At 35.0% G+C, this 13,896-nt stretch overlaps 1 protein-coding gene and 1 long non-coding RNA gene across 7 annotated transcripts in view; one reads left to right on the top strand and one right to left on the bottom strand.

Moving 5' to 3' along the window:
* plod2 (procollagen-lysine, 2-oxoglutarate 5-dioxygenase 2) overlaps positions 1-13,896 on the bottom strand; it is a 77,971-nt gene that overhangs the window by 8,071 nt on the left and 56,004 nt on the right. For 2 of the 4 annotated variants that reach the window (XR_012399050.1, NM_001089464.1), the window contains 7 exon segments: positions 12,461-12,586; positions 11,457-11,598; positions 7,436-7,498; positions 3,725-3,838; positions 3,418-3,483; positions 820-924; positions 11-157 (listed from right to left, as the gene is read on the bottom strand). Coding sequence is in view for 2 of the 4 variants with exons in the window: in NM_001089464.1 (NP_001082933.1) it covers positions 11-157; positions 820-924; positions 3,418-3,483; positions 3,725-3,838; positions 7,436-7,498; positions 11,457-11,598; positions 12,461-12,586 (763 nt within the window). In the remaining 2 variants the exon portion in view is untranslated. 4 annotated transcript variants of the gene reach the window in all.
* Positions 1-13,896, top strand: part of LOC137489281 (uncharacterized) — a 380,491-nt gene that overhangs the window by 335,055 nt on the left and 31,540 nt on the right. The gene's annotated exons all lie outside the window — the stretch shown is intronic.

Here is a 13,896-nt window from a genome sequence, read left to right as displayed (position 1 = left end):
ACGGTCTCACCTTGGTGTAATAGCCAGAGAAAACCTTGAGAGTGACAGGGGAGATAAATTCTCTGATAAAGTGCAGCCATTCCTGATCGTAATTGATCTGTTTCATATGAATGTCATCTGTCGGGACGCTTTCGTAGCCTCCGGTGATACGCTTATCCTGTGAAGATAAAAAGAAGGACAATAATCAGTCAACAGTTAATGATAAAAACCCTATCAGCAGTTGTGCTGCTGTGTACTGAAAATCTATTGATTTCCACCTTTCTTTTTCAAATATTTCCCAAATTACGTTATATAGAGCAAGGAACTTTTCACAGTATTTCCTACATAATTTTTTCGTCTGGAGAAAGTCTTAATAGTTTTATTATGGCTAGGATAAAAGCAGTTTTTAATTTTTTGACAACCATTTTAAGGTCAATATCATTACCCCCTCAAGCATTATATATACAATGATTTGCCTAATTATCCTAACCTACTTAATTTAAAGCTTTTGAATGTCACTTTAAGCTGAATACTAGTATCCTAAATAGTCAAATACTATGTTCTGTCATCATGGCAAAGAAGAAATAAGTTATTAAAACTGTTATGTTTAAAAATGTATTACAAAAATCTTCTTTGCGATAAACATGAATTAAACAGGAGGCTAATAATTCAGGAGGGCTAATAATTCTGACTTTAACTCTATGTAGACTAAATATATCCATTTCCTTTTTTTAAGAATAACAATGAATTTCCTTTATTTATGCGTGACTTTTTTTTTATTCATGGGTGATCCTGTACAAAGTGTGCAGACTGTTTAAAAAGCCAGCGGGTTTATCTGACCTCGTGTTTTCCACCAGACCATGTCCCGTGGTTTTCCATCTCCTCCACCAGCTCATTGCAGGCTTTCTCCGAGAGCACAGGGAACCAGAAAACATCTGGGCACGGCTGTAGAAACATAAACAGGTGCTCAGTATTATCAGGCCAAACTTTCATCCTCGACAGCCAGCTCCAGTTTGAATATTACAATTCAGTTTTATTCTAAAAAATCGAAAGTAAAGCAAATATGAGAGTGGGGTTGTCGTGCAAAGGTGAAATCAGGCAAAACCCACATAATTTATTTGAACATCATTAAACTGCCCATTCACATGTTTTATGTCATTGGACCACCTTTACATTTACAGTACATTACATTTAGTCATTTAGCTGGTGCTTTTGTCCAAAGTGACTTATAATTGAGGAGCGATTCATCAAGAAAAGGCAATACACACAGGAAGTGCCTATTATACAAAGGAACTGTTTGTGCTCAGAGAATGCCTTTAGCCTAAATGCTAAATGCCTTTAGCATTGGTACAGCACATAGTTGGTATGTCATCATTTCCATAAGCTTCTGCAATGTCACATTTATTCACATCCACAGATGCATTTTTTTTTCAGCTAAATCATGTATTGTTGATTCTGAAATAAGTTACAGAGGTTACACAGTTGTGACTTCTTTTTTTTAGGAATATACAGTACACACCATTGTTTAGACCAGGGGTGTCAAACTCAATTCCTGGAGGGCCGAAGCCCTGCTCAGTTTAGTTCCAACCCTGCTCCAACACACTTACCTGTAGGTTTCAAACAAGCCTGAAGGACTCCATTAGTTTGATCAGGTGTGTTTAATTAGGGTTGGAACTAAACTGTGCAGAGCTGCGGCCCTTTTGGAACTGAGTTTGACACCTGTGGTTTAGACCTTTAATAAATTCCACGAATTGTTTCACCACTTTTAGGCCAACAACTCATTCCTTTTAGTTCTAGGCTTTGGAATTTAACCTAGCAAACACATAGCTCATGTTAGGCCAGCAAGCCCAATGATTCAGCATCATTTTTCTGCTAGATGTTCCCATGTCTCAGCTGGAGCTCATGTTTGAGGCCATATTTTATCTTCACAGTTCCTACTTGATCAGTTCATACAACTCATTTAAACATTGGCATCAGTACTACTCTATTAGGGATAACTGAATTGAATAACATGCATGAACTGTTCTGCATTACATCATTGGGCAGTAGACTGGTACCAGTCTGTGGATCAATTGGTACCGGGCCTCACAAGAAATTGTTAGTTATTTCCGTTATATTTATTATGGGTTGGAACAATCTTTTAGTTTGAAAAATTACCGTAGTTTCTCGCTTACATCTCGGTCACTTGAGCGCCCAAATGTAACTCACAAGCAGCAAAATGAGTAAGAAACCGATGTCTTTGGAAAGCTTCTTTGCTAAGGGGAAAAGACCCAGCAAACTGCCAAGAAATAGATCCGCAACCCACTGGTCAACAAATCAGGTGAATCCAGCATGTATGGAGATCAACTGCTGGAGGACACAAATCACAACGGCCTCAGGGGCAGATCGCATATTGCGTCTTTTCTAGAGTTTGCGCAAGTTTGTTACTTCCAATGGAGGTGTGCGGCTTGTGCGCGCATACAGCATGATGTGCTTGCGCTTTCCAGATGCACTCAGTTGATTAAATCCCGCGAGCCCACCGCGAGTCACGTGACAAGAACTGACCAATCAGCTTAGGCTTGTATGGAATAAACACAATTTGGTCGACTAATTATCTCAGACAAACACAGAACAGCCAAACACTGCAGTGCTTTGTAATTTTCTCCATAAATAAAGATTATTTTAGCATAAACGGTCACTGAGTGTATTATAGGACAAAAGTGGCACAGAGAATGTGTTAAAAGCATCAGAAAGTGTGGGCATTTCTCGTACTTCTGCAAATGTCAAGCAAGAAATGCTGGGCAGCAACCATTCGCTGTGAAAAATAGGCGAGCTAGGCTGCTTTGTATTTGTTGAAACACGAGATATGCCCACCCTTGATCCTGTGGAAGACCCAGTAATGTCCAAAACAGGCTGTGGAAATGTGCCATACTCGCTTTTATCATGACACTCGACATGTGGCTAATGTAAGCTAAACAAGCTGGAATATAATTGAATGTCATTATTATAATTGTACATCTGTTACATTGTCAACACCAATAGCCTTATTAGTGCACTAACCTGCACTACCCCTGCTTTATTCCAAGCTCAAGGCCTAGACAACCTTTCCGGGTTGAAATGCTGGACTAACCCACCCACATTTTATTGCTTCCAACCCTAACGTGCACTGGTTTTCTAGAGCCCTTTTTGTATTTAACCTTCTGGAAATTAGCAGAAATGTGGTTGTTCATACACGTTCTTAACACCACTACTGGTCTTGCTCCAATGGTTGCCAGTTGCTACCCTCAAAGTTCAAGCTACTGGCGGTTGGATGTAGAAAAACCACTGGATCTGCACCTGGGACCTCCTGCATCTAGCAAATGTTCTCCCAAAAGAGTTTGAACAGAGTTTCTTTCTGTAATATTAACCATCACTATACTGACACACAACATTTTCTCAAAGTTATACGTTTGTTAATACCTGCTCCAAGAGGTTTTCAGTGAATATTCGTGTGTAATTGGCATGGATGTATTTCTCTCTCCAGTCCTGTGAAAGAGAAAGAGGATTAGAGGTCAAGTCCATTCACTGACCTGCACTGCAAACAGTGTTTTGCTGCTCTGCATTCCTTTGGCAGACAGACTAAAGCACAGATAGAAAACAGCACAGACTAATGTTTACCCACTCAGAGCTTAATCTACTTCATTGTTGATGACAAATTAACAACTGAAGAAAAACTTCTGTGCTCTGATAGTGTGTTCAATAACAAATCGTCCAGTCAGTCACTCACCAGAGGATTTTCGAAAATTTGCCAGAGATCATTGTTATAATGAGAAGTGTTGTAGTTGGCAGTGGAAATAAGCCTTCCAAACTCATGCCGATTTGTAAGATACATGAAAAGTCCCTGTGGTGAAAAATTAAAAGACATTAGATATTACAAATAATATTTACAATGGACAAAGTCCAATGTTAATAACTCAAAGAAAGTGAGCATTAAACAAGTGTGGGATATTATGTGTTCATTAAAAAATGGAGGATAGATGTTGGAGAAAGTTGTGAAAGGGGATTGAACTGGAACACAGGGAAGGACTGGGAAAAGTGCTAATTCAGGAATCGGCATTCCTCTTTACTATACTAGAAGCAGGGTTTCTTGCATCAAATGTAAGTGTGGGTAGATCCAGACTTGCTCTCAGTCTAGGCATTTCCAAAACAAGCCTTGCTTAAATATCATAATTATTAGCAGATTTGTTGAATCCAATGCAAACACCTGAAATTTAACAACTGTTACACAAGTACTGTACCTAGGCTGAGAGAAGTCATGGAGTCTGTGAGGGTGAGTTTTATGTTACTTGTTCTACTATGGTTTAGAGGCCAACTTTATTAAGTACACCTATTCAACTGATCACTAACGCAAATGTCTAAATAGACAAAAATATCAATGTATTTAGAAGGTCAAGACAATCTGACAATGACAGAGTTCAAATAGAGCATCAGAATGGGGAAAAAAGGGATTTAAGGTACTTTGATCATGACATGGTTGTTGGTGCCAGATCAGCTGGTTTTCCAGCAAGCATTTGTTTTAAGAAGCCTAATAGACATCTTAACCTGGGACAGTTCTGGAAGAGTAGCACCGGTCCCTCAAAAATATGCTTGGCCCTCTTTGTGGCCCCCAGTACGACAGAATGATCAGAGTATATCTGTGTTGTGGGAGTAATCCAGGTGCATGTAATATTATATGAATAGCACCGCTTGCCGTTGAACACACCTACTCACTTTGTCACGGACGATTATTCTTGTGTATTTTTATGGTGCAATGTCACTGGATTAGAGCGGTGTCAACTTCATAATGCACAACACCATTGGATTTGAAAGTGTTGTCAATTTCACAACGCCATTGGATTAGAGTTGTATTGATTTCACAACATTCAACGCCACTGGATTAGAGCGGTGCCAATTTTACAACACTCAAAACCATTGGATTTGAAAGGTGTCAATTTCACAACACTTAATGCCATTGGATTAGAGCATTGTCAATGTTACATTGCACAACTGCATTGGATTAGAACAGTGTCAAGTTTACTACTACGCACAAAGGCATTGGAGTAGAGAGGTGGCAATTTTGCAATGCACAACACCATTGGATTAGAGTGGTGTCAGTTTTAACAATACACAATGCCAATGGATTGGAGTGGTGTAAATTTAACAACTTTCAACACCACCGGATTAAACCGGTGTCACTTTTACAACACTCGACACCATTGGATTAGAACAGTGTTGAGTTTACAATGCCATTGGATTAGGGCAGTTTCACTTACACAATGCTCAAGCTCAGTGCATTAGAAAGGTGTCAATTTCACAACACTTAACGCCATTAGATTAAAGCGTTGTCAGTTTTACATCGCACAATGGCATTGGATTAGATCAGTGTCAAGTTTACGACACACAACTGCATTGGATTAGAGAGGAGGCAATTTTACAATGCACAACGCCATTGGATTAAAGTGGTGTGAATTTTAACAATGCTTAACACCATTGAATTAGAGCAGCGGCAATAGTTCAAAGCCCAACAATATTGGATTAGAGCGGTGTCAAGTTTAAAATGCACAAATGGCATTGGATTAGTTTGGTGGCAATTTTAAAATGAACCCCGCCATGGATTAGAGCAGTGTCAATTTTACAAAGCACAAGGCCATTAGATTAAAATGATTTCAATTTCATAACACTTGATATCATTGCATTAGAGTGTTGTAAATTTTACATCGCACAATGCCATTGGATTAGATTGCTGTCAAGTTTACAATGCACAACGCCATTTGATTAGAGTGGTGTCAGTTTTAACAGTGCTCAACAACATTGGATTAGAGCAGTTTTAATTGTACAATGTACAATGCCATTGAATTAAAGTTGTATCAATTTCACAACACTCTACAACATCTGAATAGAGTGCTGTCAGTTTCACAGTGCACTGCACCATTGGATTAGAGCATTGTTAAGTTCACAATGCCATTGGATTAGAGCAGTGCCACATTCACAAGGCCCAACAATATCAGATTAGAGTGGTGTCAGGTTCACAATGCACAATGATATTGGATTGAAAAGGTGTCAGTCTCATAACACTTAACGGCATTGGATTAGATTGTTGTCAATTTTACTGCACACAACACCATTGGATTAGATCAGTGTCAAGTTTACAAAGCATGACAGCATTGGATTATTTCGTTGTCAATTTTACAATGCCATTGGATTACCGTGGTGTTGAGTTTACAACACACAACGCCATCGGATTAAAGTGGTGTCAATTTCACAATGCTCAACACCATTGGTTCGAGCGGTGTTAATTTCATAACTCAAAACGCCATTGGATTCAAATTAAATCAATTTCACATTGCTCAACACCATCGGATTAGAGAAAAAGAGGCGAGAATGACTGTCTACACATGTGCAGTTTGCCAAATCGGTCTATTAATTTCAATAGATGATTATTGGTAAACGTCTATTAGATTTTCACTGACAGCCTTTGTCTTAGCCAAGGAATCTATGTTGCTCACTGGGCTTAATATGTAATAGAAATTGCTTTAATATTGCTTAGAAATTGAAATCAACAGAGATGTCCAAAGATTGATGAAAATGACTTAGGTGCCAGAGGTGAGAACAGAATGACCAGACCAATTGGGACTGATAGAAAGACAAACATGACCCAAATATCCTCTGATCATGAACATCACAACCTTCACAACATGTCAAACCACAAAAATAATTGGCTTCAGCAGCAGAAGACCAAACCGGGTGCAACTACTGTCAGCTAGAGACAGGAACTTGAACATTGACTTCTGCTATCAAGTCGATATGGCCTACACTACTAGTACTAACAAGGTGTACCTAATAAAGTGGCCTTGTGAGGGAAGATGTTACTCAAGGGAAAACTATGAGACAGGAAATCTATTAGATCCATTATTGTCCTTTCCATCAGTTACCCCAAGAGGGATATAGACTTTTTATGAAGTATCTGTGTACATGTATATAATATATGGTGCTTTGTCCAGGATGACCCCATTAAAAAAATAAATAAATAAATAAAACAGATGTATCTTATCAAACTCAAAACAATGACATCGCTTTCCCAAAGGATTCCACTGGTTAGCTGAACACATCTGTCAATGCAAAATGTGTTCCGAACTGGCCTTAGTGGTACTTCAAGTGTTTATACACCCATCAGTGCATGCATCTGAATTTATGGAATAGAAAAGCCATAAGCCAACCACATTGGGTATAAAATGGGAGTTTATGGTTTTTCCACATGCACATCTAATTTGGGATTACATATTTCATAATCTGACATTATATATTGCACAAAATTATGAACTGGATATGTTAGTTGACCAAAATGTACATCAATCACAGCAACATGTAGTAAATTAGTACGTGGTATCATTTGGAAGAGCGACACCTTGCTTTAAAACGTTAAACGATACATGATAGAATAATCAAAACAGGAAGAAACCTTTGGGGATCTGAGCATATGGAATGATTCCGGAGAAGGAGATTCTCTTTCTCTATGTACTGTCTAAAATGAAGGAAAAGCACCATGTGAATTATATAATGAGACAAAAACAGTGAGATACAGGGAGATTTAGAAATGAATGTATTAGGGAAGCTATGACAAAAGCATGTATCTATAGACAGATGTCTGTTCAGCAAAACTATTAATGAAGTTTTAAGCTGATCTTCTGGTCATTAGCAGTGCACTACTGCTGTTAGTGTCCTATGAGGTGAGTTGTAGATCGGAAGTGTTTTAGTTAGAAAGACAGCACTGTTAATCAATGTTATAGGTTGTTTAGGGAGGGGCTAAAAGCGCATGTCCAGACATGTTGGTTCAAGGTCAAATGATGGATGTGAAAAAAAGGGAACGAGGAAAAGGATGATGGGGTTTCGCTGGAGCAGAGAACACTTTGAATGCATCACAGAGGCTGCCATAAACGGACAGAGAGGTCAGGCATTCACAACAGCACAGTGATATATGCTGAATACTTGCCAGTTACATCTTGATCACAGACGTGCAGCAGCAGTGTTTAAAAGCATTGAGAAATCAGACTATAATCATATGCAAACTAACAGAGAACCACTATTTTAACTTGTGTTGGGTTTAGACTACACAATATCTTGTATGTAAGCTCTCAATTCACACGCGTTTCGACCAGTTCACACGCACATTCGCCAAGCCTTGTATTTCTTATGCTGAGATGTATTAACATGAGCCGGTATTTAGACATTAGACAATTAAATAAGGCATAGAATAAAGCAGAAGTGTTTCGGTGACTTGTATATTTTAGATCGTTTTAAACATTCATCTGGACACTTGAAGTGATTATTAATTTATTCTTTATAATTGTTTGTACGTTTATGTTTTATGTCTTAATGTTCATTTGTTGTGGTGCTGTGAGTTCCTTTGTGTGGCTCTCATTAAGAGATTAGGACTCTTGACTGCAAACCGAATCTACCTTTGGGTATAAATAAAGTAACCTAACCTAATCTATTTACAATTGATGGACAAGACGTCAAAGCACTGACATGACCAAAAGCAGAATGTAACCAACTAGCATGATTAGTTTATACATAAATATGAAGCCACCTCTGAACATACAGTAACTTAGACACACTGAAGTGGATTAAAAGTTGTCTTAAAATATATTGAACAACAGCTATTATTTCCTAGAACAATGTTGAATATTTTTTTTCACTTTCTCTTCAACTGTTGAATATTGTATTTTGAATTAAATGGTACAACTTACTAATGGCAAATCCCCTATTCATAATTTTAGCCTTACAGTAATTTTATAAAATGGTTTAATATATATATATATATATATATATATATATATATATATATATATATATATATATATATATATATATATATATATAAATATATATATATATATATATGCAATGTAAATTTGCAGGGTTAGATTATAGATAAGAGCTGAGAAATACGTCAGACCCTTATTTGTAACTATAGGGACTGACTTCTGTAAACAAGAGTGTAAATAATGGGTTCCGAAAGTACATGTTTTATACTGGCTGTGTTGTCATCAGAAATATATTATAGCCATATATGAAATTTAGTTTTCTTTATTAAATATTTCCCAAATGATGTTTAACAGAGCAAGGAAATTTTCACAGTATGTCTGATAATATTGTTTCTTCTGGAAAAAGTCTTAGTTGTTTTATTTTGGCTAGAATAAAAGCAGTTTTTAATTTTTAAACACCATTTTAAGGACAAAATTATTAGCCCCTTTAAGCGATATTTGTTTCGATAGTCTACTGAACACGACACTGCTATAAAATAAGTTGCAACATTTACTGTATACTGTATTTAAGTTGCCTAATTACCCTAACCTGCCTAGTTTAAATGTCACCCTAAGCTGTATCGAACTGTCTTGAAATAAATATCTAATAAAATATTATTTACTGTCATCAGTAAAATAAAATAAATCAGTTATTAGAAATGAGCTATTAAAACTATTACCTTTAGACATGTTTTTAAATAAAATGCGGCCTCTGTTAAACAGAAATTGGGGCTAAAAATTTAGGGGGTCTAATAACTCTGATATTAACTGTATATACAGTTCTGTCTGGTTCCTGAATCTGATTGGCTGATAGCCGTGTGATATTCTGCCAGTAACAGCACTTGTCCAGCCCCTTAACCCTTTACCTTTGTGTATTACTCCGCCCTCATACAGAAACAAGCAGAGGACACTCTACAGTTTGACAAATATTGCTGCTGTTGGGCAACATAATGTACTTTTTGAGGCTTTTTTTAGTCCAGAATGTAGTTGTTCAGATTGCATCTATGCAGTTTATTTGTAAGGATAGTGACTATTTTAAATGTTTTTAAATTTATGAGAGACAGGAGTAAAGCAAAGACGGTTGACAATGTTCATCTGCAAGATGGCGACAGAGACCGCATAATAAGCCCTAAGAGAACGTAATTTCAAACTACAGCTGATCAAATCATTGTTAAACAGGTAAAAGACTTTTTTAAGTCGATCTCTCTCTTTTGGTATGTTGTAGTGCTGTATTTATACCATAGTTACATTGTGATCTACCGATTGCAACAGAGAAATACTGAGAAATCTCTGTAGACTGATGGTATTTCATGCCATTTAGCATTATAGTTTTAAAATGAGAGCATGTGTAAATAGTTGTTTAAAGGTTCCCTTACAGAAACAGAAAACACATTATGGCACATAAAATGTGGAACACGTGAAACATAATATACCAATTAATTATGTGGTTTTGGAACATGTTCATGCACAAAAAAAAAAAAATAAGAACAAATCTTGTGATCAGCGTTTACACATATAAAGTTCCATGTGTGTTTCACTTGTGTTCCAGGTTCCACGTGTTATTTTAACATGTGAAGCTCATGTGATGTTTATGTGCTTTCTCTATAAGAGTTGTGATCCACTGTGACATGCAAGACAGGACAATCAAGTATTTGGTTTCGAACCTTCCTTTCCTGCCATTGTTCACCACCACAATCACCACAACATTGAATGTTAATTGGATTGCTCATGCATGCAACCGTGAAAAAAAAAAAAAAAAATCTCACTTTTTAATTCTAAAAAAAATGTTTCATGTATGTTTCACTGATGTTTATGTGCTTTTTTTCAGCTTTTTTTCACAACATCATTTCAAAATAGAGTTGGTAATGTGTAGTCTGAACCCAACATTAAACTCAACTGACAGAATCTGACACATTGTGACTAATTGTTTTATAATATAATATAATATAATATAATATAATATAATATAATATAATATAATATAATATAATATAATATAATATAATATAATATAATATAATATAAAATAATGTAATGTAATGTAATGTAATGTAATGTAATATAATATAATATAAAATAATGTAATGTAATGTAATGTAATGTAATATAATATAATATAATATAATATAATATAAAATAATATAATATAATATAATATAATATAAAATAATGTAATATAATATAATATAATATAAAGTAATGTAATGTAATGTAATATAATGTAATATAATATAATATAAAAAAATAATTATTTATAAACAAAATAAAAATATATATAAATAAAATAGTTTGATGACCATGTTTATGTATCATGTTTCCATGTTAGCAATGTTTATAATAATTAATGGCAGATTATTGAATACAATTTTATTGCAAAGTATTATGATAATCTGTATAAAAATGTGTAAGTATACTTTTGAAACTATGTAATTTCAGATTTCCTGGTGTCTTTGTCTTGCTATTATTATTATTATTATTATTATTTTTTTTTTTTGTGTCACATGCTGTCAATAGAGCTTAACCTGAACATATTATAGCCAAAAATTATAGTCTCAACAAAAAATAATAACAAAGCAACAAATGATATTAAACTGACAATCCAAAGCTTAATTAAACTATTGTTTTCTAAATGCTATGTCAGTTGTTTATCTAAAATGAAATCTTGAGCGGTCATACCAAGTCTCTGGCATTCCTGCACATGGCCATATCAGGGTCCAGTTTCTCCAAGACAAAGACATTCCTCTCTTTAAGCTCATTTCTCAGAGTCTGACCCTTTATGAGGTAGACGTGGGCCAGGAAAGGAATGTTCCACACTCCGCTAATTACACAAGACAAGACAAAATATCAATATACAGTACATACAAACTATCAAGCCATGTCTTCAATTTAGATTTGTTACTATTATTGCTTTTTTTTATATTTTTTTGTAGTTTTTTTTGTTATCAGGGGGGGGGAAACAATAACAACAAACTCATGAGACATTTGGCTTTCATGGCATATTTTGTAGGTTATTACATGAATGATTTAATGTGTTTGGATATGGAAAAACAAATATTGAACAACTTTTCATAATGTGGAACTTTTTAGATTTTTTATCATGAAACTTTCTAGATGACCTATAGTAAAGCTCAAAGTGCACAAAGTCTTCTTTCCAATAATACCTATTTTTTATTTGTAGCTCACTGTTGTCAAGAGCTGTTACTATTTAAAGTTAGGTAGGTTTAAATCTTAAAAAGTTAAGATGTCAGAATTATATTACAGTATATTACAATTATTCTTAAATTTAAACTGCTTGAAAAGATTAAAGTAGTTAAAAATTACCCGAATTACAGTTTGTTTGTTTTACTTGCAACCTTGTTATTCTTTTTAAATAAATACAGTTAATACATTTAATTTGAGTAAATATAAAATAAATTAAATTAATTACTTAATAATAAATTACAATTAATAGATGAATAATTATATAAAAATATATATTTTTATTATTTGGTCAATTGTATTGTGTTTTATTTTCTTATTTTTTAATGTTATTTTTCCAGTTTTTGTGATGGCAACAGACTCAGTGGCAATAGAACACTGTTTGCTTACATTTGGACATTTTTCAACATTGTCCAAATGCAATTATTCTATATACAGGGATTTCTATAATTTCAGTCATTCCTGAATTATTTTACACTCACACTCGCTTTCCTTGCACAATGTCAATGTAGTCCTCAGATCTGGCATAATAACCATCCAGACTCAGAGCTCCCCAGAAGTTGGACCAAAGTTTTCCGTGACGGGTGACAAGGGGGGCAATTATTTTTCTGAGGGTGGAAAAACAGGACAGAGGAAAGGTTCAATACCAAAACAATTCAACCAAGGTAGCCATGCTATGCAAGACATTTTCTTTTTATAATAACTAGAATCTACAATTATTGGAAAATTTATTGCTGAAACATTGTTAATGACACTTGCATACCTAATATACATATATATATATATATATATATATATATATATATATATATATATATATATATATATATATATATATATATATATATATATATATATATATATATATATATATATATACAGACAGAAAATGAAAAGGTGCTATTTTCCAGGTGGATAGGTCATGGCTAGGAACTAGCTGCTAACTGCTGCAGCCATCACACAGCACCAATGTATCTTGATTATTTGCCATGTTGTGCGAGAACATAACAACTTTTCATTTTCTGTTATTCTTAGTACAAGATGTAACTTTGATGAAAGATGATTTTTTTGAGCAAAGTGCTAATGATCTAATCTGATTCAGTGATTTATGCTAAGCTAAACATGATTCTGCCAGACCCAGAGAACGCCTGAATGGATTAAAAAATGGTAAAACTCAACTGTTTAACTCAAGGGGACTAAAATTAGCTTATTTTCCAAAACAAAGTCTAGCGTTTTATTAAGTTTACCTAACCCTGCTAAAAGAAAAAAAAAACTTTTTAAACCAGTCTATGCTGGTTAGCTGGTTTTAGCTGGTCAACTAGCCTGGTTTTAGAGAGGTTTTAAAGCCATTTCCAGGTTGGCTTCAGCCATTTATAGCCTGGTCTTTGCTGCTCAGGCTGGGAAATGACCAGCCAAAACCAGCTGTGTCCGGCCAATGCAATATCACAGCAATTTGTAACTTTTTGATTTAGTGGCTAATTCGTATTAATTCTTACAATCTAATTTGTACAATTTAGTACAATTTGCTCATCACCCAATGACGGTTGGGGTTAGGGGTGGGGTTAGGTGCCACACCTTCTTTTTAAAATCGTACATTTTCATACAGCTGAACTCATTTATAAGAATTAGCCACTAAACGGACAAAATGTAAAATACTTCTGTTTCCTTGTGAGATCAGGCCGGTCCACCTTAAACCAGGCTGGTCAATTAGCTGAAACCAGCTAACCAGCTTAGGCTGGTTTAAGCTGTTTTCTTCAGCAGGGCACTTAACTGAACACTGCTTCTAATGTGTAGCTAATGCTAAATTAATGTAAGAGTATTTCCTTGTGTAAGATTGTGTAGAATTCATCCTTTTATTCATTTACAAGTAACTTTTTCTTTTTTTAATTTTTGTGTCCCATAATCAAAAGCGTGACCC

Source organism: Danio rerio, chromosome 24 (genome assembly GCF_049306965.1).
Source record: "Danio rerio strain Tuebingen ecotype United States chromosome 24, GRCz12tu, whole genome shotgun sequence".
Classification (NCBI taxonomy): Eukaryota; Metazoa; Chordata; class Actinopteri; order Cypriniformes; family Danionidae; genus Danio; species Danio rerio.
The sequence above is the reverse complement of the archived record's forward strand: the minus strand, read 5'-3'. Positions and strand labels throughout refer to the sequence as shown.